Genomic DNA, 25848 nt, shown 5'->3' with positions numbered 1-25848 from the left:
CATGAAGTCACTGTTTTTATTGACTGGGATATCAGACACCTTTTTGATTGCGTTGTACAGTAGCTACGAAGTCTGATGCATTTATTACAAGTTTTGAAATGGTCACTTTCATAGGATTCTGTCAAAGACAAAGTTGGTTAATTATTCGTTATAGTTGTTTAGACGTTTCTCAGTTGGAGTGCTAGACAGCCAGTATCTGTCATCATGCCCTGTTCAGATTCATCTGTCTCAATGGAGCTTCTTTCTAGGTGGTTAACAAGGTTTAACCTGACTAATTCCGTCCATTTCATAGTTGGCTACAGAATCATTTTGCTTGTTACGTAAGTTACCAAAGCAACAAACTCATGTCTGTATTTTCTGTTAGAGTATAATGGCGATCTGAAATGTCTTCATTTCTCAGAACAAGAATAGACTGAGTTTCAGAAGAAAGTTCTTTGTTTCTGGACATTTTGAGCCTGTAATCAAACCCACAAATGCTGATGCTCCAGATACTCAACTAGTCTAAAGAAGGCCAGTTTCCAGCTACAATAGTCATTTACAAAATTAACAATGTCTACACTGTTTCTGATCAATTTTATGTTATTTTAATGGACAAAAATGTGCTTTTCTTTCAAAAACAGTGACCCCAAACTTTTGAACGCTAGTGTACGTGTGTGTTTATATTGGGACAGCATCAGCCAGTAGTGATACAGGAAAGTGTAGCACTCCGATGGGAATTTGTGTGTGTGTGTGTTGTCATAACCTCTCCCAACCCCTATGGCAATGGTCAGATGTTGGGTGTGATGACTCATTTTCCACAACTCACGCAGGGAGAGGTCACGGTCTCACAGACCGTGTCTCTCGCTCTCATTTACCAGCCAGGCATTACTCTAGTACTGCACCAACCTGCCAGACCTAGTGGTGGTAGCTATTAAGCCCAAGGGTTGTCTACTGGCTTTAGAGGTGAAGTGCTGGGCCTATGTCTGAATGCAAACAAAGACATAAAATAAAGCTGGGAGAAGTTGCCCACCAACCAGAATGTGCCCTCCACAGTTCAGCAGGGGGCATTGTGGGTTAGATGGAGAACGTAGAGACTGGTTGGTAATGTTTGTACAACACTGCATGCTGCTGAGTTTTGGTTTGGAAGTTCCAATTAACTGTTATCCCTTTTAGAGGTCTACCACATAGAACCGAGAGGATATCAGTGTTCTAGTTGTTTAGGTTTTCACATATTTTTGTGCCCTGCTAACCCATTTATACTTAACACATTTTTGATGTTCAACTGCTATTTTCTTGTGACCTTCTAGTCTAGATAAAGAGATTTAAGTTTATATCAGTACATTCTCCACCCGCATCGCAGTAGTGGGTCCCTACTGAACTCTGGGATAACAATTGAGAAACTTTCTTTTTTTAAATTCTGTTATTCCTGCCGTTTTTGTTTTCGCCTGTGATAAACTGCCTCCCACTGTGTTATAGCAGCTGGGTCTTACTTATCTATCTCAATAAATCCCCTCAAAGAAACCCACACAAAAACACTGCTTTTGTTTGTTTGCTGTTAAAAGTAAATGTGCCATTTTTAGTCTGTTGAAAACACAAGGCATTTTGAAATAATTCCTCTGATCCAATTTCACAAAATTGCCCCTGATATTTCTGAAGTTGGGTTTTGCAATTAATTAGGCTTGATTTGGTGGTTTGCTTTTAAATGACAATGCGTGCATAATTGTTTGTTTATGAGAGCAGCTTGGGGACCCAGCTACTCTGCTGTGGCTTGGTTCTGTTTGGGGGAGTGTGTGCAGAAGCACAGTGCATCTGCTGTGGCATGTACGGAGGCACGCGAAGGAGCTGTAGAAAAGTCTGCTTTAGCTCCAGAAGAGTGGTTTGCGTGGAGAGGCGGGTTGCTGCCCTGGTGCTTGTAATACCGTTTTCACACTGCTGTGCTGACCCAAAACATACTGTTTCTTTTCCTATTGTTCTTTTCAGTATTAAAAATGTAGATGTACAACCAGGCCAGCGCACTACAGATCTGCTCAGTAGTCTGAAAGTGCATGAATGACTGACAGCTCTTTGTTCCTCCTCCCTGGTCCGTCTTCCCTTTTGTATCCTTGGTTGGTCTGTGTGAAGCAGATGCGTTTGGTGTTTGGGAAAGCCCTAAAAATTGTCAGACTCCAGCCACCCAAGTCATAGACTGTTTTCTCTGCTACTTCACGGCAAGCGGTACCAGAGCGCCAAGTCTAGGACCAAAAGGCTTCCTAACTGCTTCTACCCCTGCTTCTATAAGACTCCTGAACAGCTAATCAAATGGCTACCCAGACTATTTGCATTGTCCCCACCTCCCATTTTTACGCTACTGCTACTGTTTATTATACATTTATAGTCACTTTACCTCTACCTACATGTACATATTACCTCGACTAACCTGTGCCGCCGCACATTGACTCTGTACCGGTACCCGTGTATATAGCCTCCCTACTGTTATTTTATTGTTGCTCCTTAATTGAGATATTTTTATATTTTTTGATTGATTTTTTTTTTTTTACTTCAGTTTATTTTAAATAAATACTTTCTTAACACTTAACCAACAACTGCAGTTAAGAAATGAAGGGCTTGTAAGCATTTCACTGTAAGGTCGTCTACACCTGTTGTATTCAGCATTTCACTGTAAGGTCTACTACACCTGTTGTATTCAGCATTTCACTGTAAGGTCTACTACACCTGTTGTATTCAGCATTTCACTGTAAGGTTTACTACACCTGTTGTATTCAGCATTTCACTGTAAGGTTTACTACACCTGTTGTATTCAGCATTTCACTGTAAGGTCTACTACACCTGTTGTATTCAGCATTTCACTGTAAGGTCTACTACACCTGTTGTATTCAGCATTTCACTGTAAGGTCTACTACACCTGTTGTATTCAGCATTTCACTGTAAGGTCTACTACACCTGTTGTATTCAGCATTTCACTGTAAGGTCTACTACACCTGTTGTATTCAGCATTTCACTGTAAGGTCTACTACACCTGTTGTATTCAGCATTTCACTGTAAGGTCTACTACACCTGTTGTATTCAGCATTTCACTGTAAGGTCTACTACACCTGTTGTATTCAGCATTTCACTGTAAGGTCTACTACACCTGTTGTATTCAGCATTTCACTGTAAGGTCTACTACACCTGTTGTATTCAGCATTTCACTGTAAGGTCTACTACACCTGTTGTATTAAGCATTTCACCGTAAGGTCTACTACACCTGTTGTATTAAGCATTTCACCGTAAGGTCTACTACACCTGTTGTATTCAGCATTTCACTGTAAGGTCTACTACACCTGTTGTATTCAGCATTTCACTGTAAGGTTTACTACACCTGTTGTATTAAGCATTTCACCGTAAGGTTTACTACACCTGTTGTATTCAGCATTTCACTGTAAGGTTTACTACACCTGTTGTATTCAGCATTTCACTGTAAGGTTTACTACACCTGTTGTATTAAGCATTTCACTGTAAGGTTTACTACACCTGTTGTATTAAGCATTTCACTGTAAGGTTTACTACACCTATTGTATTCAGCATTTCACCGTAAGGTTTACTACACCTATTGTATTCAGCATTTCACCGTAAGGTTTACTACACCTGTTGTATTAAGCATTTCACCGTAAGGTTTACTACACCTGTTGTATTCAGCATTTCACTGTAAGGTTTACTACACCTGTTGTATTAAGCATTTCACTGTAAGGTTTACTACACCTGTTGTATTAAGCATTTCACTGTAAGGTTTACTACACCTGTTGTATTAAGCATTTCACTGTAAGGTTTACTACACCTGTTGTATTAAGCATTTCACTGTAAGGTTTACTACACCTGTTGTATTAAGCATTTCACTGTAAGGTTTACTACACCTGTTGTATTCAGCATTTCACTGTAAGGTTTACTACACCTGTTGTATTCAGCATTTCACTGTAAGGTTTACTACACCTGTTGTATTCAGCATTTCACTGTAAGGTTTACTACACCTGTTGTATTCAGCATTTCACTGTAAGGTTTACTACACCTGTTGTATTCAGCATTTCACTGTAAGGTTTACTACACCTGTTGTATTAAGCATTTCACCGTAAGGTTTACTACACCTGTTGTATTCAGCATTTCACTGTAAGGTTTACTACACCTGTTGTATTAAGCATTTCACCGTAAGGTCTACTACACCTGTTGTATTCAGCATTTCACTGTAAGGTTTACTACACCTGTTGTATTCAGCATTTCACTGTAAGGTCTACTACACCTGTTGTATTCAGCATTTCACTGTAAGGTTTACTACACCTGTTGTATTAAGCATTTCACCGTAAGGTTTACTACACCTGTTGTATTCAGCATTTCACTGTAAGGTTTACTACACCTGTTGTATTCAGCATTTCACTGTAAGGTTTACTACACCTGTTGTATTCAGCATTTCACTGTAAGGTTTACTACACCTGTTGTATTCGGCGCATGTGACAAATAACATTTGATTTGATATGGCTTATGTTTTTTAGGTAATGATGACCTGGGGAATATTTCATTAAATATCCTTCACAAAAGTCCACATTGGTCCAGTGATGTATGTTTTTTTCATGGGGAAGCATCAAGCCATGTGTGTGTGTGCATGCATGCACCGTGGACGTCTCACTAGTGCATTCCTACGACATTACTTAACACTTTGGATTAAAGTTATTCTATAGAGGACAGATGTTATCTAATTCATTTTACGGTCTGGTCTGTCTCCTTCTGATCCAGCGTCTACACACCAGACAGTTTACAGCAACTCAAGTGTTAAACTTACTAAACATATTGGCTGAAGCCTCTCTTTTCCTCTTCTCTCTCACTCCCTCCTCCACCCAATTCCCCCATTACTCTCGCTCTCTCTGTTTTATTTCATAGCCCTCATTAAACAGCCCTGCTCCTCTCCATCTGGTGTGAGAATGAACGCAGGCAGCATTATCACACTCCTGTCGCCGGGATGAAACTGACTGAGGCATTTATATTGCTAATAAACTTGGCAACTTGTTAGGGTGTTGTGCAACACAGTCCCTGCCAGGATGCAGTCAGCACTTACTGATACACCATCTCTCTCAATGACCATCATGTCCCTAATTGATGTAAGTCAAATCTCAGACTGACCGGTGCATACAGCTGGTTATGTTCCTGCTATACTGCTACAAGCCACCAGATGGCCCTGTTCTAGAGGAAGTGGGTCTGTTTCTCCGTTTGGTCTACTCTAAATGGCTGTTTAAAACCCTCCGTGCCTCTCACCCTTGGGTTCCCTATAACAGTGTATATTAACCTGAGGTTATAGACAAGGGGGCAATAAAAGAGATGACATCAGTGCCTCAGCAGCTTCCAGAATGCTGTAATGCTCTAATGGCCGAGCCTCCCTCTCTCTCCATTCCCCATTAGCTTCTGGGGCCGCGCTGCATTACGTAGTGCCTAACGAAGCCTCCATGCTAATGTCTTTGTCATATAAACACACTTTATGTTCACGGAGTGAGGTAGTTGGTGAGTGATTTAATTTCAGGGGCGCCTGATGTTGTTTGTGTGTCTGGGTGTAGGAGGATTTTAATGTTTTTCTGCTCTTTTGGTGCCCTTTTCTTCCCTTATCTCACTATCTCACAACAATGGGGTCTCTGGGTCCAGTTCTTTGACTCTGTGTTCAGTTAAAGTTGACTGGTGAATGGATGGAGCGCCTCTGTTTCTGTGTTCAGATAGTTGACTGGTGAATGGATGGAGCGCCTCTGTTTCTGTGTTCAGATAGTTGACTGGTGAATGGATGGAGCGCCTCTGTTTCTGTGTTCAGATAGTTGACTGGTGAATGGATGGAGCGCCTCTGTTTCTGTGTTCAGATAAAGTTGACTGGTGAATGGATGGAGCGCCTCTGTTTCTGTGTTCAGATAAAGTTGACTGGTGAATGGATGGAGCGCCTCTGTTTCTGTGTTCAGATAAAGTTGACTGGTGAATGGATGGAGCGCCTCTGTTTCTGTGTTCAGATAGTTGACTGGTGAATGGATGGAGCGCCTCTGTTTCTGTGTTCAGATAAAGTTGACTGGTGAATGGATGGAGCGCCTCTGTTTCTGTGTTCAGATAGTTGACTGGTGAATGGATGGGAGCGCCTCTGTTTCTGTGTTCAGTTAAAGTTGACTGGTGAATGGATGGAGCGCCTCTGTTTCTGTGTTCAGATAGTTGACTGGTGAATGGATGGACCGCCTCTGTTTCTGTGTTCAGATAGTTGACTGGTGAATGGATGGAGCGCCTCTGTTTCTGTGTTCAGTTAAAGTTGACTGGTGAATGGATGGAGCGCCTCTGTTTCTGTGTTCAGATAGTTGACTGGTGAATGGATGGACCGCCTCTGTTTCTGTGTTCAGATAAAGTTGACTGGTGAATGGATGGAGCGCCTCTGTTTCTGTGTTCAGATAAAGTTGACTGGTGAATGGATGGACCGCCTCTGTTTCTGTGTTCAGATAAAGTTGACTGGTGAATGGATGGAGCGCCTCTGTTTCTGTGTTCAGATAGTTGACTGGTGAATGGATGGAGCGCCTCTGTTTCTGTGTTCAGTTAAAGTTGACTGGTGAATGGATGGAGCGCCTCTGTTTCTGTGTTCAGATAGTTGACTGGTGAATGGATGGAGCGCCTCTGTTTCTGTGTTCAGATAGTTGACTGGTGAATGGATGGAGCGCCTCTGTTTCTGTGTTCAGATAAAGTTGACTGGTGAATGGATGGAGCGCCTCTGTTTCTGTGTTCAGATAGTTGACTGGTGAATGGATGGAGCGCCTCTGTTTCTGTGTTCAGATAAAGTTGACTGGTGAATGGATGGACCGCCTCTGTTTCTGTGTTCAGATAAAGTTGACTGGTGAATGGATGGACCGCTTCTGTTTCTGTGTTCAGATAAAGTTGACTGGTGAATGGATGGACCACTTCTGTTTCTGTGTTCAGATAAAGTTGACTGGTGAATGGATGGACCACTTCTGTTTCTGTGTTCAGATTAAATTGACTGGTGAATGGATGGACCACTTCTGTTTCTGTGTTCAGATAAAATTGACTGGTGAATGGATGGACCACTTCTGTTTCTGTGTTCAGATAAAGTTGACTGGTGAATGGATGGAGCGCCTCTGTTTCTGTGTTCAGATAAAGTTGACTGGTGAATGGATGGAGCGCCTCTGTTTCTGTGTTCAGATAAAGTTGACTGGTGAATGGATGGACCGCCTCTGTTTCTGTGTTCAGATAAAGTTGACTGGTGAATGGATGGAGCGCCTCTGTTTCTGTGTTCAGATAGTTGACTGGTGAATGGATGGAGCGCCTCTGTTTCTGTGTTCAGTTAAAGTTGACTGGTGAATGGATGGAGCGCCTCTGTTTCTGTGTTCAGATAGTTGACTGGTGAATGGATGGAGCGCCTCTGTTTCTGTGTTCAGATAGTTGACTGGTGAATGGATGGAGCGCCTCTGTTTCTGTGTTCAGATAAAGTTGACTGGTGAATGGATGGAGCGCCTCTGTTTCTGTGTTCAGATAAAGTTGACTGGTGAATGGATGGAGCGCCTCTGTTTCTGTGTTCAGATAAAGTTGACTGGTGAATGGATGGAGCGCCTCTGTTTCTGTGTTCAGATAAAGTTGACTGGTGAATGGATGGAGCGCCTCTGTTTCTGTGTTCAGATATAGTTGACTGGTGAATGGATGGACCACTTCTGTTTCTGTGTTCAGATAAAGTTGACTGGTGAATGGATGGAGCGCCTCTGTTTCTGTGTTCAGATAAAGTTGACTGGTGAATGGATGGAGCGCCTCTGTGGTGGCCAGTTGTTGTGCATTGTGTTGATAAGTGTGATTGCACTTTCCGAACAAAACAGGGTTTGAAATTATATCTTAAGTTCAGAAGGAGAGAAAAACAATTGGGCGAAGGAACCAACCAAAACAGACTACTTAAAGTATTTTGATTGAAAATCTGACTGGTAGAAATAGCAACATACATTCTTAAGATAAGGTAAACCTCGAGGCTTTATGAAAGAAATTAAATATTAAACATTTAAAAAAAATGTTGGGCGAATATTTGTTAAACTTTCAGCAGCGGGCACAGTGGGTTCGGTATGCGACCTGACCATAACCGAGAGGGATGTGCCCTGCACCCGTTCTGCACTGCCTCCTATTAAATACACACTATCAACAGTCATTTCCGCCAGTCTTCCAGGAAAGTTAAGTTCTGCATAGGTGCTCTGTGGTGGTGGTCTCGGTTAGATGGCTTTTCTATGCTGTGTTTTGATACGATACACCTTCTGTGGGTGGCAGCGAGCACTTAGTGTTTGTGTATTTTTAGGGCTGACTGCTTCTCTGACTTAAAGTGAACATGTTGCTCCACCGTTTCCAACATCTGCCACCCATCAGGATGTCTGTCTGCTTTCTGAGCCACCGCTGCATTCCTGAGCCGTTCCCTTCCCTCTACCTGGATTAAAAAAACTCTGTGCATGCGTGTATGTGTGTCCTATCCTCAAGGCTTAACACTCCTATGGCTTTAGAAGTTGCCCCTAAGCACTGGTCTGCTCACCCCTGTTCAAGCCATAGGTGTTTGGCAACATCTGCATACTGTATAGCCACCCTCTCAGCAGATGAAGAACAGGGCCTACTTTGAGGATTCTATAACTAAAAGGACAGCTATTTCTCCACTACTGCTACCTGTCCTACCCCTGCTAATATTAGCCTCCACACGTTTCAACCCGATGTCTTTTTTCCTAAGGCTGGGAAGCTGTATCCCACCTGGCTTTTCCAGACTATTTACAGCACAAACCCCCTGCAGCCTGCCTAGTGCCAGAGGGCCAATGTTTCTATCCAACCACTGCAAATTAGGTCCATTTTTTTGTGTTGCGTTTAATATGTGGAAAATACAGTCACCAAGTCCCCTTTGAATTGCTACTTCTAATCCAAGACCATGGAGACTAGTAGCACTTCAGGTTATTGGCATAGCTCTGTGCTCATTGCTATGCTGGGATTTAATCGTTTTGTTGGAATTGGTCAAGTGCATGGCTTAGCCTGATATAGGGAATGCAAACTAGCTTGGCTTGCAGAGCTTTGCAACGGCATTCCAATGCACCAAACAGTCTCAAGGCCTGGAAACTGTCTGCAGAACTCTTATATAAGAACGGATCAGCCCTGAACGATCGCTCTGTTGGAGAATATAGAATGGGACTGTCCATGGTATACCTACTGGAGTTCCTCCCAGTAAATATGGGGACTTTGTATGACCTCCCCTCTAGATGTGATTTTACATGTATGTAGTGTACTGGTGGTAATTGTTTACTAATCCCAATAAATATGTTCAGTTTAGTCAAAACAGTGTTGTTGGTAGCCAACTTCAGTTTGATCAAAGGAAACGAAGATAGTGTTTACATTTCATAAATAAATCTGTTTTATTTTGTAACATATAAAATTAAATCATTTTTACAATTTATTCCAGTATGACACAAATCTAAATAAAGTAGCTACAATTTGATAAATAATATTAATAACAATAATGAAAACATTCATTTGATATGTTTCGCTTTTTCTTTCTTGATAACGTTGGGAAGGTCCTTAGCTGCCACAAAACACGAACATGTATGGAACCACGGTAACATGTGGTGTCTTGGTTCATTAGGTTACAAGATCATGTTATACTTAATTAAATTACGTATCTGCATATCCAAACAACATCCATACACACACGTCTAAAGTTTGTTTGGGTCATGTCTGGTTGGTACTTATCGGTCGAAAATATACACAACGAATTGATATCAACATATTAACATACATTGTCATTTCCACATGTTAATTTACATTTTGCTCCATAACGAAGCTACTCTGATGCTCCAGTAGTATGAAGCGAATCTTAATTTAGAATGCTGATTCGGTCACAGCAGACAGTGCACTTCATAAAGTCCTCATGATGCAAGCCTATAATTCCTTGGGAATCTAGTTACAACAGGAAGTTGATAGTTCATTGGCGGTTGAGTTGGACCCCTGCATTTAGATGGACTACCATTGTCAATGTTGTTGTTTTGGGATCTCTCAGGGGTCGGTTCTCTGCACAATCAGATTTGATTTAGTCTCTGAACTTGTGGATGTCGTTGAAGAGTCTGTAGAAGGGGTGGGAGGCTTCGTTGGCATGGGGACAGTTGAAGGTGCATTTGCAGGACTCGATCATCATGACGTTCTTGTTGAAGGTCTCTCCGTCCTCGCAGTGGAACTTGACCCGGATGGTGCGGGTCTGCTGGGGGGAACAGCAGCGGCCGTCCACACAAGATCCACAGTACTTGGACCTGTACTTCTTCAGGCTGGAGCAGCCGGCATAGGTGAACTTCTGAACCTGGGTAGACTTCTTGGTTCTGCTGCACTTCTTTCCTTTCTGTTGGAGGAACAAGGGGAGAGAAACAGTCAGTCAAGAGTTTCCATAAACAAGCTGAGCAGTGTTGGTTGGTTTTGTTGGATTGTATGCCATGTTTCAGTTTAGTTTTGGTAGCTGGAGCTTACCTTAAGGCTGGAGTAGGGAGACTGGGTGCATGGCCGCACTTCACAGATGCGTGTCTCTTTAACCAGTTTGCACTCGCTGTTGTTGTTGGTGACTCGGGTGGAGATGCCTGTGCCACAGGTCTTGGAGCACTGGGACCAAGGAGTGGTCTGGACAATGCACTTCTGACTCTCAAACATGTGGCTCTCAGGCTGCACTCTGAAAGCTGTAAGGAGAAAAGGCAGGAAAAGGCAAGAAAACATTAGAAACGGGTCTGGTATGGGCTTCAACATTTGAGGCAAAGGAAAATGTCATTTTTGAAAGCTGAAATTCAAAATGGCTGCTGCTAGATAGAGGCTGCTTACCAGCTAGAGACTTGAGTCCTCCCTTGACAATGGCGATGAGCTCGTTCCTGTTGGTGAGGTCACTCTCTGACTCTTCAGTCATGCTGTCTTTGCCAAACAGCTTGTCAATGATGTCAGTGTCCTTTCCATCATCACATACCCACTCCTCGCAGCACTGGCCTGCCACCTTGACCAGCCTTGGGTTGGCACAGCCCAGGTTGGGCAGGGAGAGCTCCTGAGGGCACAGGGGGACGCAGCCCACAGCCCCATCGATGCATGTGCACTGGTGCTTGCAGTTAGGCTGGAAGCTCTCTCCGTTTTGGTAAATCCTGCTGTTGTATTCACAGGGTCTTCCTTCTGACTTAGCTGTGGAGGAGAAAAGAGGGGTAAATGGCTGTTATTCCACTTTTCAGTAGACTAGTGTCTGCTATAGACATCACAGATCACATGCTGGCTGAGGCTGTCTGAGGGAGGCTTGGTTTAAACTGTACAAATTATTCAGAAGGCTAGGGCTGCCAGAGGACAGGAACCACTGAGGGGGGATCACTTTCTTCCAGAGCAGGATGTTTGTGCTTTAGAGTTTAGACTGAGGTGCCTAGTTACATTCCTTAGAGTTGAAATCACATGGTCCTCTTATTCCCTCAAGTAAAAATACCACTAGCTTCTCTTTCTACCATGTTCATTTACTCAAGGTTGCAAACTACCATTATTCATACCTAAAATCTGTTTACAGCATAGCAGGATTGGAAAGAGACACCTACCACGGCAGATGCCACGCATAGCACCGAAGCTGGCCCCAAAGTTGCACTCGAGTCCTTTGGTGTGGTCGCAAGGCTCTGTCATACTGCAGTCCTCATTGAGTTGTCTCGCGCAGACTTTGCAGCACCCGCAGCTATCCACTACGAGGCTCACACCAGGCGCGCACCTGGGCAGCTCCATCGGGCACTCGCAGACCGAGGGGCAAGAAGAGGAGGAAAGAACCTGCGCAGATAACAGAGCTCGATGATGATATATACTTTGTAAGCAACATCTTAAAACTGCCACATGTTCAGGTTGTATTTACATAGATTATTTAGTATTTTCAAACAGTGCGGTTCATATACAACGATGTGATTGCAACAGGTTTCCAAACCAGTGTGATAACGTTACATTGTATTCCCCAGACAATAAAGCATACATTTAGTATTCGTTCCGATCTATTCAAAGTCATAACAAGTCAGACAACTTTAAACTGAAATATTGCTTAGAGAAAATGACTTACCATATTGAAGGTTCCAATTGATATCACGACGATGGAGAAAATGAACATATTTGCGTTTCTCTTTGTTGCGTAGCCTATTAAATAAAATATATATTTTATTTTGCTATTCCCTTTACGATGTCTTGCTATAAGTCTTTGCAAATGTATTTTTATCCTAAGTGTAGCGGTCAGTCGTCTCGTCTGTAGCGATTTGGTTTGTTTTCTAGTCTCTTTGGAGAGTCGAGGCTTAATAAGTGTTGCTCTGGTTGCAAGTTGCAGTCTGCTGAAGCAGAGTACCTCCTGTCTTTTATACTGTAGTGAAAGCTGACGTCGTCGTTGGCTGACTGCTGAACTGTTCCAAAACTATGCGAGGAATGTTTCTTGGCGCGTTTTCCATCGAAGCTAAGCACCACCCTGTCTAACTTTTTTTCAAAAATACATTTTCCCCTAGAACTGAACAAATGTTTTCCCTTCGCCGTTTGCCGTCTCTACTATCTACCTTTATACTTTGTTTTGCTTTATTGGTTTTCTCACAGGTTCACAGCTGTTTTGTTATGAGCCAAGGGTTAGGGTACACATTTTCTTTAATTTAGAAGTGGGATAAAAAAAAAAAATCAAAGCAGTTTGATCTGTTTGTTTCCACTTATTTTTACATCGCATTGATAGATAATATTCAAAAGAAAAATAAAGAATACTGTAATATTGCCTTTTCCATTTCTTCTTCATTTTGATATAGGTGTTTACTGTGTTATAACATGTGTATAGATGGTTTATATTATACATTATTTTACAACCTCTTATTGCGGTCAGTTATGCAACAGTTGCCAAAGCTATTAAAAGGTATGATATTGTCATGCTGTCACTGCTTCACCTCATAAATGATCTTGAATTTGTTGCGAGATTCGATTCTTATGATGGGATCATTCTGTCAGAGAATGGTCTTATAGCCCCTATATCAATACATTACTTTCGTTATTCTAAATGTACTGTAACTGTTCACAGTTTAGGGGAGAGACGTCCCGGAATTCGGAGATTCTGTGCGCGTTTGAGAGGAATGGGAGAAATAAAGTTTACGGCTTCTATTTTTGGCCTGCTCTCCCCTTCATTCTAAGCATTTCCAGATGCGAACCACACTCCAGACGTAACAATGTCGCCATATTTGGTATGGCAGAAGCCTACATTATTAACATATTTCTCCCTCTAGCCAACCACAAAGCATTCCTGACAGCTTAAAGGGTTGTTAAATATGTTCTTCATGCAGGAAATTCCTTAGTATTCCTCCTTGGGTTAATTTACTTTTTACGCAATCTGTCCATCACGTTTTGAAAAAATAATCAACAACAGTGATCCAATATTCCACATACGATGTTGGTTTGGGGAGAGCATATCCAACTAGTTCATAGTCCTATTATTTGCGTTTCAAATAAGTGACATTTTATCGGAATTTGATATTCAGAGATCAGAAATCATTGCAAACAGGATTTGACCAAGAAAACAAACGTGATGTTTGAAAAACAAATGGTTGAAAAACGGGGTTATTTGCAACCAAAATATGACAGTTAAACGGAGAACGATATGACAATAATACCCTATTGATACTATCCCTGAAGTTTTTTTTAACCCGTGAGTCGGAAATGTTTTTTTTAGTAAATTTATACTTAAACTTACATGACGTGATACCGAGAGAGCGCTGAACAAATAACTAACGGAGAATAGTTGTCAAGACCACGGATAATCTCCCTCAGGTGAGTTTGTCTGTTTTACTTTAACTTCACTAATCAGTTTGTTTTAAAATGTTGTGGATACGCAATTGCTTTATCACTTTGTTCTTATGGTGTATAAATATATTGAAGTATCTTAATTGAGTCGTCACCTTTCCATCTGACGTTGGAAGTTCGACTGCTTGACAATCATTATTTGGGTACCCACTAAATGGATATTGAATATGCTGTATCTTGATGCGGGCTTTATTTCTGTCAATTGTCTACATTTTCATACTTCCAGTTTAAGACACTAGATGGTGTTATGCTATGGTTAAGTTTGTTGACATATTGTCAACATTTTCCTCATTGTCACTGTTTTCCTCATTGTTTGAGTCCTTTTGAGGTGTCTGTGGGTATATCTTTAGTCATTCATCAAAAAGCTTGGGAATCTTCATCGATTAACCCAGACAGACATTTAAAGCTCATGAAATGTGACACTGGCATTATGTCACCACTTCACAGTTGGCATCAGCAAGTGTCTATTTTGAGTGTCAGACTCCCAAAGTGGCACATGTGCCCATGTGAGTTTTGCTTATTAGGTTTGTGTTGTGTGCACACTGCACATCTAGCCCTAAGTAATACTTATGTCATCTGATTCAAATGATAGTGATGACGCTTGTTTCCCAAACATCAATTGGTCCTTAATGTCAAATGTATCCTGTGCCATCCTACCATTACCATATCCATTATGACCTCTGACCTCTTTACTTAGTCCCTCTGTGTTGAGTTTAACCCCATGAGCTCAGTGAGATGCTTCTGATTATCATTGTTCTGCTCTGCCAGGCATGTTGTTCTGATTCTTTCCTTTTCCCTTATGAGGGAATATTATGTTATAGGAAACAGTACTGTCATTGTGCGCCATGGAACCATGGAATAACATCCCATAACGATATTCATTCCGCAATTACCCATTCTGTAAACATCGCCAGGCAACCAGGGCTGGACATGCGTATCCATGTAGTAATGTTTAATGGCAATCATCATATTTTCCATCCACCTCTTCCCCGCCCCCCCCTTATGAGAAAGTGGCAGTGCAATGGCTCTGCTTTTATTTTCTTTACTCACTGCATCCCAGTCTATTGTCCGATACACTAGTATAAAACAGAACAGGACCAATATGATAGGCTGTTTGCCTGTTCAAACAAAGGATAACAATAACATATTTTGTCAACGTATGTGTCATAACTGCATTATGCAGTGGGCGTTGTAGAAGCTTCCTTTCCATGTCAGCTCATGGAACGGAAGCTCAGTGAATTATGAGGTGTTCTTATGGACACTCTCTCAGCTTAGTCACGAGTTAGCTCTTGTTCCATGGTAATGTTTCTATTCCTGAGCCTGTTTTACCTACAGTCGTAACGGATGTTTGTTGTGTGCTCCTGTCTCCTGTCTTTAAAAAATCTGTGAAAAAAATCAACCACTCCACACATTTCTTGTTAACAAACTATAGTTTTGGCAAGTCGGTTAGGACAACTACTGTGTGCATGACACAAGTAATTTTTCCAACAATTGTTTACAGACATATTATTTCACTTATAATTCACTGTATCACAATTCCAGTGGGTTTACATACACTATGTTGACTTGCCTTTAAACAGCTTGGAAAATTCCAGAAAATTATGTCACGGCTTTAGAAGCTTCTGATAGGCTACTTGACATAATTTGAGTCAATTGGGGGTGTACCTGTGGATGTATTTCAAGGCCTACCTTCAAACTCAGTGCCTCTTTGCTTGACATCATGGGAAAATCAAAGGAAATCAGCCAAGACCTCAGAAAAACAATTGTAGACCTCCACAAGTCTGGTTCATCCTTGGGAGCAATTTCCAAACGCCTGAAGGTACCACGTTCATCTGTACAAACAAAAGTGCAAAAGTATAAACACCATGGGACCACGGAGCTGTCATACCGCTCAGGAAGGAGATGCGTTCTGTCTCCTAGAGATGAATGTACTTTGGTGCGTAAAGTGCAAATCAATCCCAGAACAACAGCAAAGGACCTTGTGAAGATGCTGGAGGAAACAGGTACAAAAGTATCTATATCCACAGTAAAACGAGTTATATATCGACATAGCCTGAAAGGGCGCTCAGCAAGGAAGAAGCCACTGCTCCAAAAACACCATAAAAAAGCCAGACTACGGTTTGCAACTGCACATGGGGACGAAGATCAAACTTTTTGGAGAAATGTCCTCTGGTCTGATGAAACAAAAATAGAACTGTTTGGCCATAATGCCCATTGTTATGTTTGGAGGAAAAAGGTGGAGGCTTGCAAACCGAAGAACACCATCCCAACCGGGAAGCACGGGGGTGGCAGCATCATGTTGTGGAGGTGCTTTGCTGCAGGAGGGGAAATTGAAGGCATCATGAGGATGGAAAATTATGTGGATATATTGAAGCAACATCTCAAGACATCAGTCAGGAAGTTAAAGCTTGGTCGGAAGTGGGTCTTCCAAATGGACAATGACCCCAAGCATACTTCCAAAGTTGTGGCAAAATGGCTTAAGGACAACAAAGTCAAGGTATTGAAGTGGCCATCACAAAGCCCTGACCTCAATCCTATAGAAAATGTGTGTGCAGAACTGAAAAAGCGTGTGCGAGCAGGGAGGCCTACAAATCTGACTCAGTTACACCAGCTCTGTCAGGAGGAATGGGCCAAAATTCACCCAACTTATTGTGGAAAGCTTGTGGCAGGCTACCCAAAACGTTTGACCCAAGTTAAACAATTGAAAGGCAATGCTACCAAATACTAATTGAGTGTATGTAAACTTCTGACCCACTAGGAATGTGATGAAAGAAATAAAAGCTGAAATAAATATTTCTCTCTACTATTATTCTGACATTTCACATTCTTAAAATAAAGTGGTGATCCTAACTGACCAAAGACGGGGAATTTTTACTAGGATTAAATGTTAGGAATTGTGAAAAACTGAGTTTAAATGTATTTGGCTAAGGTGTATGTAAACTTCCGACATCAACTGTTATATTAACTTCTCTAGGGTAGGGGGCAGCATTTGGAATTTTGGATGAAAAGCATGCCCAAATTAAACTGCCTGCTTCTCGGGCCCAGAAGATGTGATATGCATATAACTGGTCGATTTGGATAGAAAACACTCTAAAGTTTCCAAAACTGTTAAAATAGTGTCTGTGAGTATAACAGAACTGATTTGGCAGGCGAAAATCTGAGAAGAATCCATTCGGGAAGTAGTTTTTTGTTGTTGGTTTTGTAGTTTTCTATTCAATGCCATTACAGTATCCATTGACTTAGGACTCAAATTGCAGTTCCTATGCCTTCCAGTAGATGTCAACAGTCTTTAGAAATTGTTTCAGGCTTGTATTCTGAAAAATTAGGAAATAAGAGCAGTCTGAATGAATGGACCCTAAAGTGTCACAGAGCTTTTTCATGCGAACGACCGAGAGAGTGCCTTTCTTGTTTACCTTTTATATTGACGACGTTATTGTCCGGTTGAAATATTATCGATTATTTAGGCTAAAAACAACCTGAGGATTGAATATAAACATCGTTTGACATGTTTCTATGAACTTTACGGATACAATTTGGATTTTTTGTCTGCCTGTTTTGACTGCGTTTGAGCATGTGCATTACTGAAGAAAACGCATGAACAAAACGGAGGTTTTTGGATATAAAGAGACTTTATCGAACAAAAGGAACATTTATTGAGTAAATGAATGTCTGCTGAGTGCAACCATATGAAGATCATCAAAGGTAAGGGATTAATTTTATCTCTATTTCTGACTTGTGTAACTCTTCTACTTGGCTGGTTACTGTTTGTAATGATTTGTCTGCTGGGCTATGTTCTCAAATAATCGTAAGGTATGCTTTCGCTGTAAAGCATTTTTTAAATCTGACACTGTGGTTGGATTCAGAATAAGTTAATCTTTAAACCTATGTAAAATATGTTTTGTTTTCTGAATTTTTATAATGAGTATTTCTGTATTTGAATTTGGCGCCCAGCAGTTTCACTGGCTGTTGAAGAGGTTTTAAGACGACTAATATAACAGAAATAAATATGTGCTTTGTCCATATTTCAGTGTGGATGTGAAATCTGTTATTCCCATTCATTGTGAAAATAATATGCTGGTGGATGCTGACATTAGAAATTATTCAGAAATATGTGTTTTGTTCACTGTGAATATATGTAGTTCCATTATTGCCGTACACTGTGATATGCTGGGGGATGCTGTAGTCTCAACCCCATTAGGCAGCTGTATAGGAAAGTGATGTGTTTTTTCCAGTGCAGCACCAGTGATTATGGTAATGTAAGCTCTAGTTTTATTTTTTGGTAACTTTGTTTCTGTATAACTAGGGCTGACACTGAGGACTTGTGAAGAGCAGAATCAACAACCTCTGCATCATCAAGACAGTTCTTTGTGAGAAGGTGTTAATGGTGGAAAATGTTAAACCATGTTTTAACAGCTGAAAAGTACCAGTGCCCATGGCCTTGGCTCCAAGTCAGAGCAGGTCCACTGAGGCCATGGCCCATTGAGTCTGAGCCTTTTGGGTAAACCACTGGCGTAAGTCCCTAGTGGAAATGCACCATGGCTTGGAATAGCTTGTCAAAGAAGCACACTTTGTTTTAGCAGGGATGGGGGAGGAGGGGTTATTGTCAGGAAATTACTGACAATAGTTGAGAGCTCAATGGTTTCATAACACCCATATACATTTCTTATGTGAAAAAATCACAAATTGTATTTTGTTTTGCTTTGGCATTGACACTTGCTAAACTGGCAGGTAAGGCCTATTGCAATAATACGCCAGAGATGACAGTGACCATGATCTTTATATCAACTTTTGCAAAATATGGTTATGAAATGTACACATTAATAAAGATTTGCTATTTGAATGAAAAGACTGTGAAACACCCACGTGGCTGTAGTCTACATTTTTATAACGGTTTGATTAATGATTATGCACTAGCCTTAACTGACATTATTTTATGTAAAGACATTGTGGTGATTTTGTAACCCATTTGTTCGTTGATGATAGAACGATGTTACAAAGTAATAGAAAGTTGTTACAAAGTAACTGAGCGCCAGCCAGAGAGTCTCAATCTGCTTGTGCTGTTTACGAGCCACATTGCCTGTCACATGTCGGGCTGAGCGGTGGCTTCACGAGGAATCGATACTAGCGGTTACATTCGTTCACGTGTTTGTACGTTAATGCGCGTCATCAAACCGTTGTCTCTTGCTTGTTGCCTATTTGAGTTGAGCTGTCAGTTTAGTAAATAAAAAAAGAACCAAAAGAAAAACAAACGAACAAAGCTAAATCAACAGAGAGACACCCACAACATTCGCTCTAATATATTATAGCCTACTGTTCGAGCTATTTGTTTGAGCAATTTGTGGATAACAACAATCAACGGAACATGGCTGGTGTGATGGCAGATTTTGGTAACTTCACTCACGCCGTTGTTCGAGCTATCCCCTCTTCCCTTGCCAAAGAGGCACTGAGGATGAACGTTTCGGACGTGGACCTGGAGAAAGCTCGGAGAGAACATGAGGTATACGTCGGGGTTCTGAAGCAGAAACTCGGGCTGGAGGTGATTGAACTCCCTGCCGACGAGTCGCTCCCGGACTGTGTTTTCGTGGAGGATGCTGCCGTGGTTTGCGGTGATACGGCTCTGATCACCAGACCCGGGGCAGAGAGCAGAAGGAAAGAGGTAAATAAAGTATCTATTTATTTTAGAAAAACATGACTCTGTTGACCATGTGCTTATTTCAAGTATGGATCTATGGTCTACTGTTGTCATCTTTTGTTCATAATGCATGGAATATGTATCACTGTCAGAGCGCCATATCGAGGTCGTATGGCTACAATGTAACGGTAGCCTATACAAAGGAAGGGATATGTGATTAGCCATCATCAGAACGGAAACGCCCTTGGAAAGACGACCAGATATGGTCACACGAGGACCACTGTCCAACTTAAGTTTTAATTTATGTCCTGATTCCTGGCAGAACACGACATTTGTCTGTTATAACAATAGAGTACATGATGAGCATAGTTCTCTAGCTACATGATGTGTGATGGAAAATGCGATTCTTTACAAAAACTGTTTTCTACCATAACCTAATACTGACAGCTGTCTTGTCAGATGTGAGCTGTCAACAGATATTAGGTTGTAGTCTGTGATTTCCTGTTTGCGAACAGTACGAGAGCACATTCAGTAATGAGGAGGCATGTGGATATCATCATCTGACCTGTGAAAATAGATGCATTCATTGAAACAGTCATAATTCCTAGGCAGAGATCTCTTGGCGCAGATTAGTGCAATGCATGTCAGTCCAATCTTTTCCCCATAATAGTAGTATGCCGTATGAGTATGTCCATATTATAAACTACATACCCTCACACCAATAAGTTATGCATGTACAAACAGCAGGCTATGGACAGGGGGGTTTGTACTGCCTGTTTACTTAATTGTATACCCTAATAAAGAAGACTGAATATAAACAGACTTAACATATTCACAGTATTTATGGGCACCGTGGGCTGCAGACTGACTGTGTGGTTCCATGTTGTCTGTGTGGTGACAGCGTGTTTGACGGTCGGACGGGCTCAGTGAAAGCCCATGTCGTATCGCATCAGTCACCTCTGCTGGGCTCAGGGGCTGCTAATGGGCCCAGTCCACACCAGTGGGAGGTCTGTAAACCTGGTGATCATGATGGCTCTCCACATACAGGACATGTATTGGTCAAAGGTTTGGTCAGCAGGACTATTTTGGATCTGACTAGTGTCTCCATGTAATGTAGGGCTCCCGAGTGGCACAGCGGTCTAAGGCACTGCATCTCAGTGCAAGAGGTGTCACTACAGACACCCTGGTTTGAATATAGGCTGTATCACAACCGGCTGTGATTGGATCCCATTGGGCGGCGCACAATTAGCCCAGTGTCGTCTGGGTTTGGCCGGTGTAGGCCATCATTGTAAATAAGAATTTGTTCTTAACTGACTTGCCTAGTTAAATAAAGGTTACATTTAAAAAGGTGTATTGCTGCATCAAATGGAAAAGGTATTGTTTACTTAGAGAGATTCGTGATAATGTAACATTTAGCATTCATGAAGTCTTTATGACCATGCCATAAAGACTCGTAATGCCCTACCAAGTCTAAGTATTATAGATACATGGTTGGTCACATTGGTGCTGTGACTTGAATCACACAGCTGCTGGGGCTTACAGACGTTGTGAAGTCTAGCAGAGGTGGATGAGTGAACTATCCTTGCATTAATAGAGCTGAAGACTGGTGTTAGCTCCCAGAGCCCAGCGTTTAGTTCTGTGAGTAATATGTTTTTTTAGTCTCCACGGACAACCCGGGACGGATACACGTGTTTAAAAGCTGTCCAATGCCTCTCACAATAAAAAGGTTGTACTAATACGACTGGATGGATTACATCCAGTTTCATTCATAAGAAGGGTATAGTTAAACTTCAAATGCCAGCCCCTCTAACCTTGGTTAGAAGAATCGATCGCTTTCATGCAACACATTTACTGTTTAGACCTCAGGGTTATTTAACATGCCTCTACAGTCTTTCATGTGGATTCTCTTCCTGTCTTTCTAATACTAAACAAACAGCCTGTTTTCTCTCTAATTGGCCCAGCCTCTGTCTTCTGATCTCAGAATCCCAGAGGTAAATGAGTCCACCAGCAGCATCAGTAAGGAGCTCATATTATAGTGTGTGTGTGTGTGTGTGTGTGTGTGTGTGTGTGTGTGTGTGTGTGTGTGTGTGTGTGTGTGTGTGTGTGTGTGTGTGTGTGTGTGTGTCACCGTGGGCACAGCATTCACTGGTTTAACCAAGCTTTATTGGCTGGGCGATGGGGAAGAAAGGACAGTCTTCTGATCCTTCTCTGTATCCCAGAACCTAGCCCTCTCAGCTAGTCATTTGTGACTGCCACATATACTGGTTAGATGTTCTTGACTTCCTATAGACTTCCGGTTTCTACCAGTTTCATCAGTAATAGGGATTTGGCCTAAAATGTGTTTGATAGATTAGTGCTCTGATGAGAGACACTGTCGAGATAGAGAGAGAATCTGACTGCTTGTTGCGTAAGCAATCCTTAAAAGACCTAAGAAGAGAACTTAACGTTTGTTTTACTAACAGACTGATGAGGACAACGCCCAAAGGGTTCCTCCAGTTCAGTCCAGAAAGATAATACGATAATAAATCCTGGTCTCATGTAACCAAATGGTGGAAGCTATTTCTACTGTATGCTCTTCACTTCAGAGGTTTAGATTAGCTTTACCAATATTTTTAGATTAGCTTTACCAAGATTAAACCAGTGGACGATTGGCAGAATGTATGATCTGGCTTATCCTTGTGAAGTCCAGAGGCTTCTTCAACAAATATCATTTAATTGTAAAATTGGTATATAAAACCCATTACGGTAGTAAATGTAAGATTAATAATCCAAATGGAATCTACTCAAGATAAGGATTAATGGTACCTTTATTCAGGTGTGAAGGTAGATTTAATTTCTTACCGGTACGGACTCCCTGTGTGTGCAAGGTGATACATGCAAAAAAATAAATTATAGCCTAGGTGTAATCATAGAATTACTTATAGAATCTCTATTCATTTCATAGGATTTCTGTGGGCCTAGTAGTACTAGTACATTTGTCATATAACTTTTAACATGTATTACCTTTTAATGTAACGTAAACACAACCAGTCATGTTTAAATCTGTTTGTAAAACAATCACTTCAAAAAAGTGCTCCTGTAGGCTACACGCGCGCTTTTGTCCACTCAAAATAATTTCAGTATCCAAACATTGCTCATCTGTTACAGAACACCTATGTGTATTGTAATGACATTCTGCTATTTTCATTAGGCCTACACTTGTAGCCTGAATTGGTGCATCCATTGCTCTCCACAGTGTCTCGGTATCAGCCACTCATCTCCACTTTAAGAAAATGTAAGAGCGTGTAGCACACATTTTTCATGCGGCTGGCATGCAGTAATGTTAGATAATGGTGTAATTGTCTATGCTGTAGTTTCCTTGGCATTTTGTGTTAATTATTGTGATTTACGGGTACGGCGTACCCCCACTATTTATTTTGCCAGACCGTATTGGCTTACTTTCACAACTGCCTTTAGTATATAAAGAAGTCCAAAAGGAATATAAGGTGTTTGTTTGGCAGAGTTCAGAATTTCTGATAACAGACATTGACCTTTGGTTCCTAGCTGTTAATTCTGGTTAGTTATGAACTGGGTGGGCTCACTCAATATTTATCATTTGGAACAAACCACGGGACATTCAGGTGGTACATTAAGTCACCAATACCAGGCCTGGGTCAAATGCATAGTAATCAAATCTGATTATTGAGATATGCTTGATTTAGCTTGGAGTTTGCACTTTTTGGGCTATTACAATAGTTTAATTGTACTGGCATCTGGGGGAACTACATCAAGTGCAGCTCAAATATTCTGAAAGTGTTTGACAGATACATTTGTCCCAGCATGTAAAGGTCTGCTGCAAAGTTTCCTCTCCCCATGCAACAATTATCACACTATCTTATCTGTGGCGCTTGCATAACTGTGGAGTTTACCCCTCAGTTGGTTTTGGCTATTGGTTACGCAATGGGAGTTGCGTTTGATATGGATTCCCACTGACTCTTCTCTCACAGGGTTGTGTGTCCTTGTGTGCTTGTCTGTGGGTAAAACAGCTGACGTGTGTGTGTGACAGGCCAAGGGTTGTGTTGGTTTAATGTAGTCCCCTCTAACAAAGGGTTTCCCTTGTTCTGTGTTCCATGTGTTCTCAGCAACAGAAACAAAACATCACAAGCGTGACAGCGATTCCCTTTTAAAGCCTGTTTCATAAGTAAACTTTGTTATGATTACTATGATGATGTCTGAAGAGCATAGCCTTCTATTAACATCTAAGTAAAGTTGGACTGCGTTTTTACTGTTTTTAAACTCATTCATTAAAACTTTAATGTTTGCACTCCAGAAGTTGTCACTGTGAACATACTGTAATCTCCTCACAAGTACTCATCCTGAACCGGATGGAATAGAAAAAGTGCACAGCTCAAGGCCTCTGTGCAATAGATTTCATATCAACTGTGAAGCACTATTCAGATGATATGAAGTGTCTGCATGACTGGGCCCTGTCCAACCCAGCCTAATTAAGAAGTCCTGTCCAACCCAGCCTAATTAAGAAGTCCTGTCTGAACCATTAGCTCTGGCAGCAGCAGCAAATATTGAGATAGATTTCTTGGTCAGGGGCCTTATTGATCAATATTGATGGATACTCTCAGTTAAGAGTGCATTAGGATTGTATTACTCATGTGGCTTTCAGACCTCAAGGAATAGTGTGAGTGTGCATGCGTACGTGTGTGTGTGTGTGTGTGTGCAACCGAGCAAGAATGCGTGTGTCGTGTGTGATTGTATATGTTTGTGTGTGTAGTTGAAACCTTCCATGTTGACATCAATGGCCTCGTCAAAGGATGGCCTCGTCAAAGGAGATGTTTTCCTTGGCTCTTATTGACTCTAGCATATTAATTATACATATTAGTACAAAAAACTGAAGTGACAGTTGAAGGTCAGGGAGGCAACAATTGCCAGAGAGAGCAGACATTAGCTATCAGTAAAACTGATCTACTCTTAATCAAATTCCAATCCCTTATCACTATAATAGGCCATGCCAAAAATATTAATAAATTAATAGTGTGTGATGCGGCTGTTGGCAGAATATCATTCAGAGAAGCTCTTATCTAGAGTAACACTCAGAACTTTTCAATTTCCTGTTTTACTGAGCTTATTAACTCAGTTTATGAGAAGAAAGAAGAACAAAGATCATGGAGGCTCAATTATCCAAACCTGGGATAGTTTAGGCAGAGCAGAGTTGTTTGGCTTGAGTGTTATTGTACTCGTAGCTGACTATATCATTTACCATTTGCTCTTTCTTTCTTTCATTCTTTCGTTCTCTCTCTTTCTCCTTTTCTTTCTCTCTCTCTTTCTTTCTCTCTCTCTCGCTCTCTCTCTCCATTCAGCAATAACTGTATGTCAGGTAAATAGTCCCCCCTCCCTCCAGTCTTCTTAAAGTGTTTATCTGTTCCCCTGATGCAGTCTGATGAGCCTGAGTCAATCACCTACTCTGCCCCAGCCAGAATACTGCACTCTGATGGTTATTGTTGCTGTCACTCTAACAGTGAGGCTACGGCTCTTCACATTTAAGGAGACAGAGGAGTCCACACTCCCCTCCGCTAGCCTGATCCTCACCTCTTCAATCTTTATCTGCCATTATTCTCACTGGAGCAATCAGAGTTAATTTAAAAGCCTGTAAACACACTGCAGAGATCAATCAATCAAATGTATTTAAAAAGCCCTTCTTACATCAGCTGATGTCACAAAGTGCTGTACAGAAACCCAGCCTAAAACCCCAAACAGCAAGCAATGTAGGTGTAGAAGCATGGTGGCTAGGAAAAACTCCCTAGAAAGGGAGATGCTGCTTTCTGCTCTGAGATGGCTCCTTATGTGATGGCTGCCTGGCCTGGCCTGCTTGACTGGTGAAGTTCCTCCATCCATGATTCTGTGTTTACCTTTCCTTAAAGGGATACTTCTGGATTTTGATAATGACTTCCCCAGAGTCAGATTAATTTTTATTTTTTCATTTTTATGTCTCTGCATCCAGTATTAAGGAAGTTCTAGGTAGTTTCTACTCCTCTAGCCAGCACCTCGCCTAAACAGGTGTTCTACTCCGCTAGCCAGCACCTCACCTAAACAGGTGTTCTACTCCGCTAGGCAGCACCTCGCCTAAACAGGTGTTCTACTCCGCTAGCCAGCACCTCGCCTAAACAGGTGTTCTACTCCGCTAGCCAGCACCTCGCCTAAACAGGTGTTCTACTCCGCTAGCAAGTACCTCGCCTAAACAGGTGTTCTACTCCGCTAGCCAGCGCCTCGCCTAAACAGGTGTTCTACTCCTCTAGCCAACGCCTCGCCTAAACAGGTGTTCTACTCCGCTAGCCAGCGCCTCGCCTAAACAGGTTTGTGTTAATTTCGCCTCCAGATGAAGTCTATACCATAGACTTCCA

At 41.6% G+C, this 25848-nt stretch overlaps 2 protein-coding genes across 4 annotated transcripts in view; one reads left to right on the top strand and one right to left on the bottom strand.

Annotated features, from left to right (window-relative positions):
• Positions 1–9361: 9361 nt before the first annotated feature.
• Positions 9362–12346, bottom strand: LOC120054997 (CCN family member 1-like). The gene is made up of 5 exons (XM_039002814.1): positions 12068–12346; positions 11568–11787; positions 10828–11172; positions 10486–10688; positions 9362–10360 (listed from the first exon to the last, which is right to left on the bottom strand). The coding sequence occupies exons 1-5, from the start codon at positions 12113–12115 to the stop codon at positions 10058–10060; spliced, it is 1119 nt and encodes a 372-aa protein (XP_038858742.1). The 5' UTR covers positions 12116–12346; the 3' UTR covers positions 9362–10057.
• Positions 12347–18890: 6544 nt separating this feature from the next.
• The window catches only part of ddah1 (dimethylarginine dimethylaminohydrolase 1), a 136450-nt gene continuing 129492 nt past the window's right edge, over positions 18891–25848 (top strand). The window contains exon 1 of one of the 3 annotated variants that reach the window (XM_039002810.1): positions 18891–19480. In XM_039002810.1, the coding sequence (XP_038858738.1) occupies positions 19187–19480 (294 nt within the window). In that variant the 5' untranslated portion in view covers positions 18891–19186. The remainder of the gene's footprint in view (positions 19481–25848) is intronic. The other 2 variants (XM_039002813.1, XM_039002812.1) reach the window with 2 other exon arrangements.

Source organism: Salvelinus namaycush, chromosome 10 (assembly GCF_016432855.1).
Source record: "Salvelinus namaycush isolate Seneca chromosome 10, SaNama_1.0, whole genome shotgun sequence".
Lineage (NCBI taxonomy): Eukaryota > Metazoa > Chordata > Actinopteri > Salmoniformes > Salmonidae > Salvelinus > Salvelinus namaycush.
Note: the sequence above shows the minus strand (reverse complement) of the source record. Positions and strands in the feature narration are given on the sequence as shown.

Bases quoted from the DNA above. Each gene is read 5' to 3' on its own strand.
- LOC120054997 (XM_039002814.1), bottom strand. From the start codon at position 12,115: ATGTTCATTTTCTCCATCGTCGTGATATCAATTGGAACCTTCAATATG. The intron at 11,788-12,067 runs GTAAGTCATTTT...TTATCTGCGCAG, and splicing joins CAATTGGAACCTTCAATATG to GTTCTTTCCTCCTCTTCTTG. The intron at 10,361-10,485 runs GTAAGCTCCAGC...TTCCTCCAACAG, and splicing joins CTCCCTACTCCAGCCTTAAG to AAAGGAAAGAAGTGCAGCAG.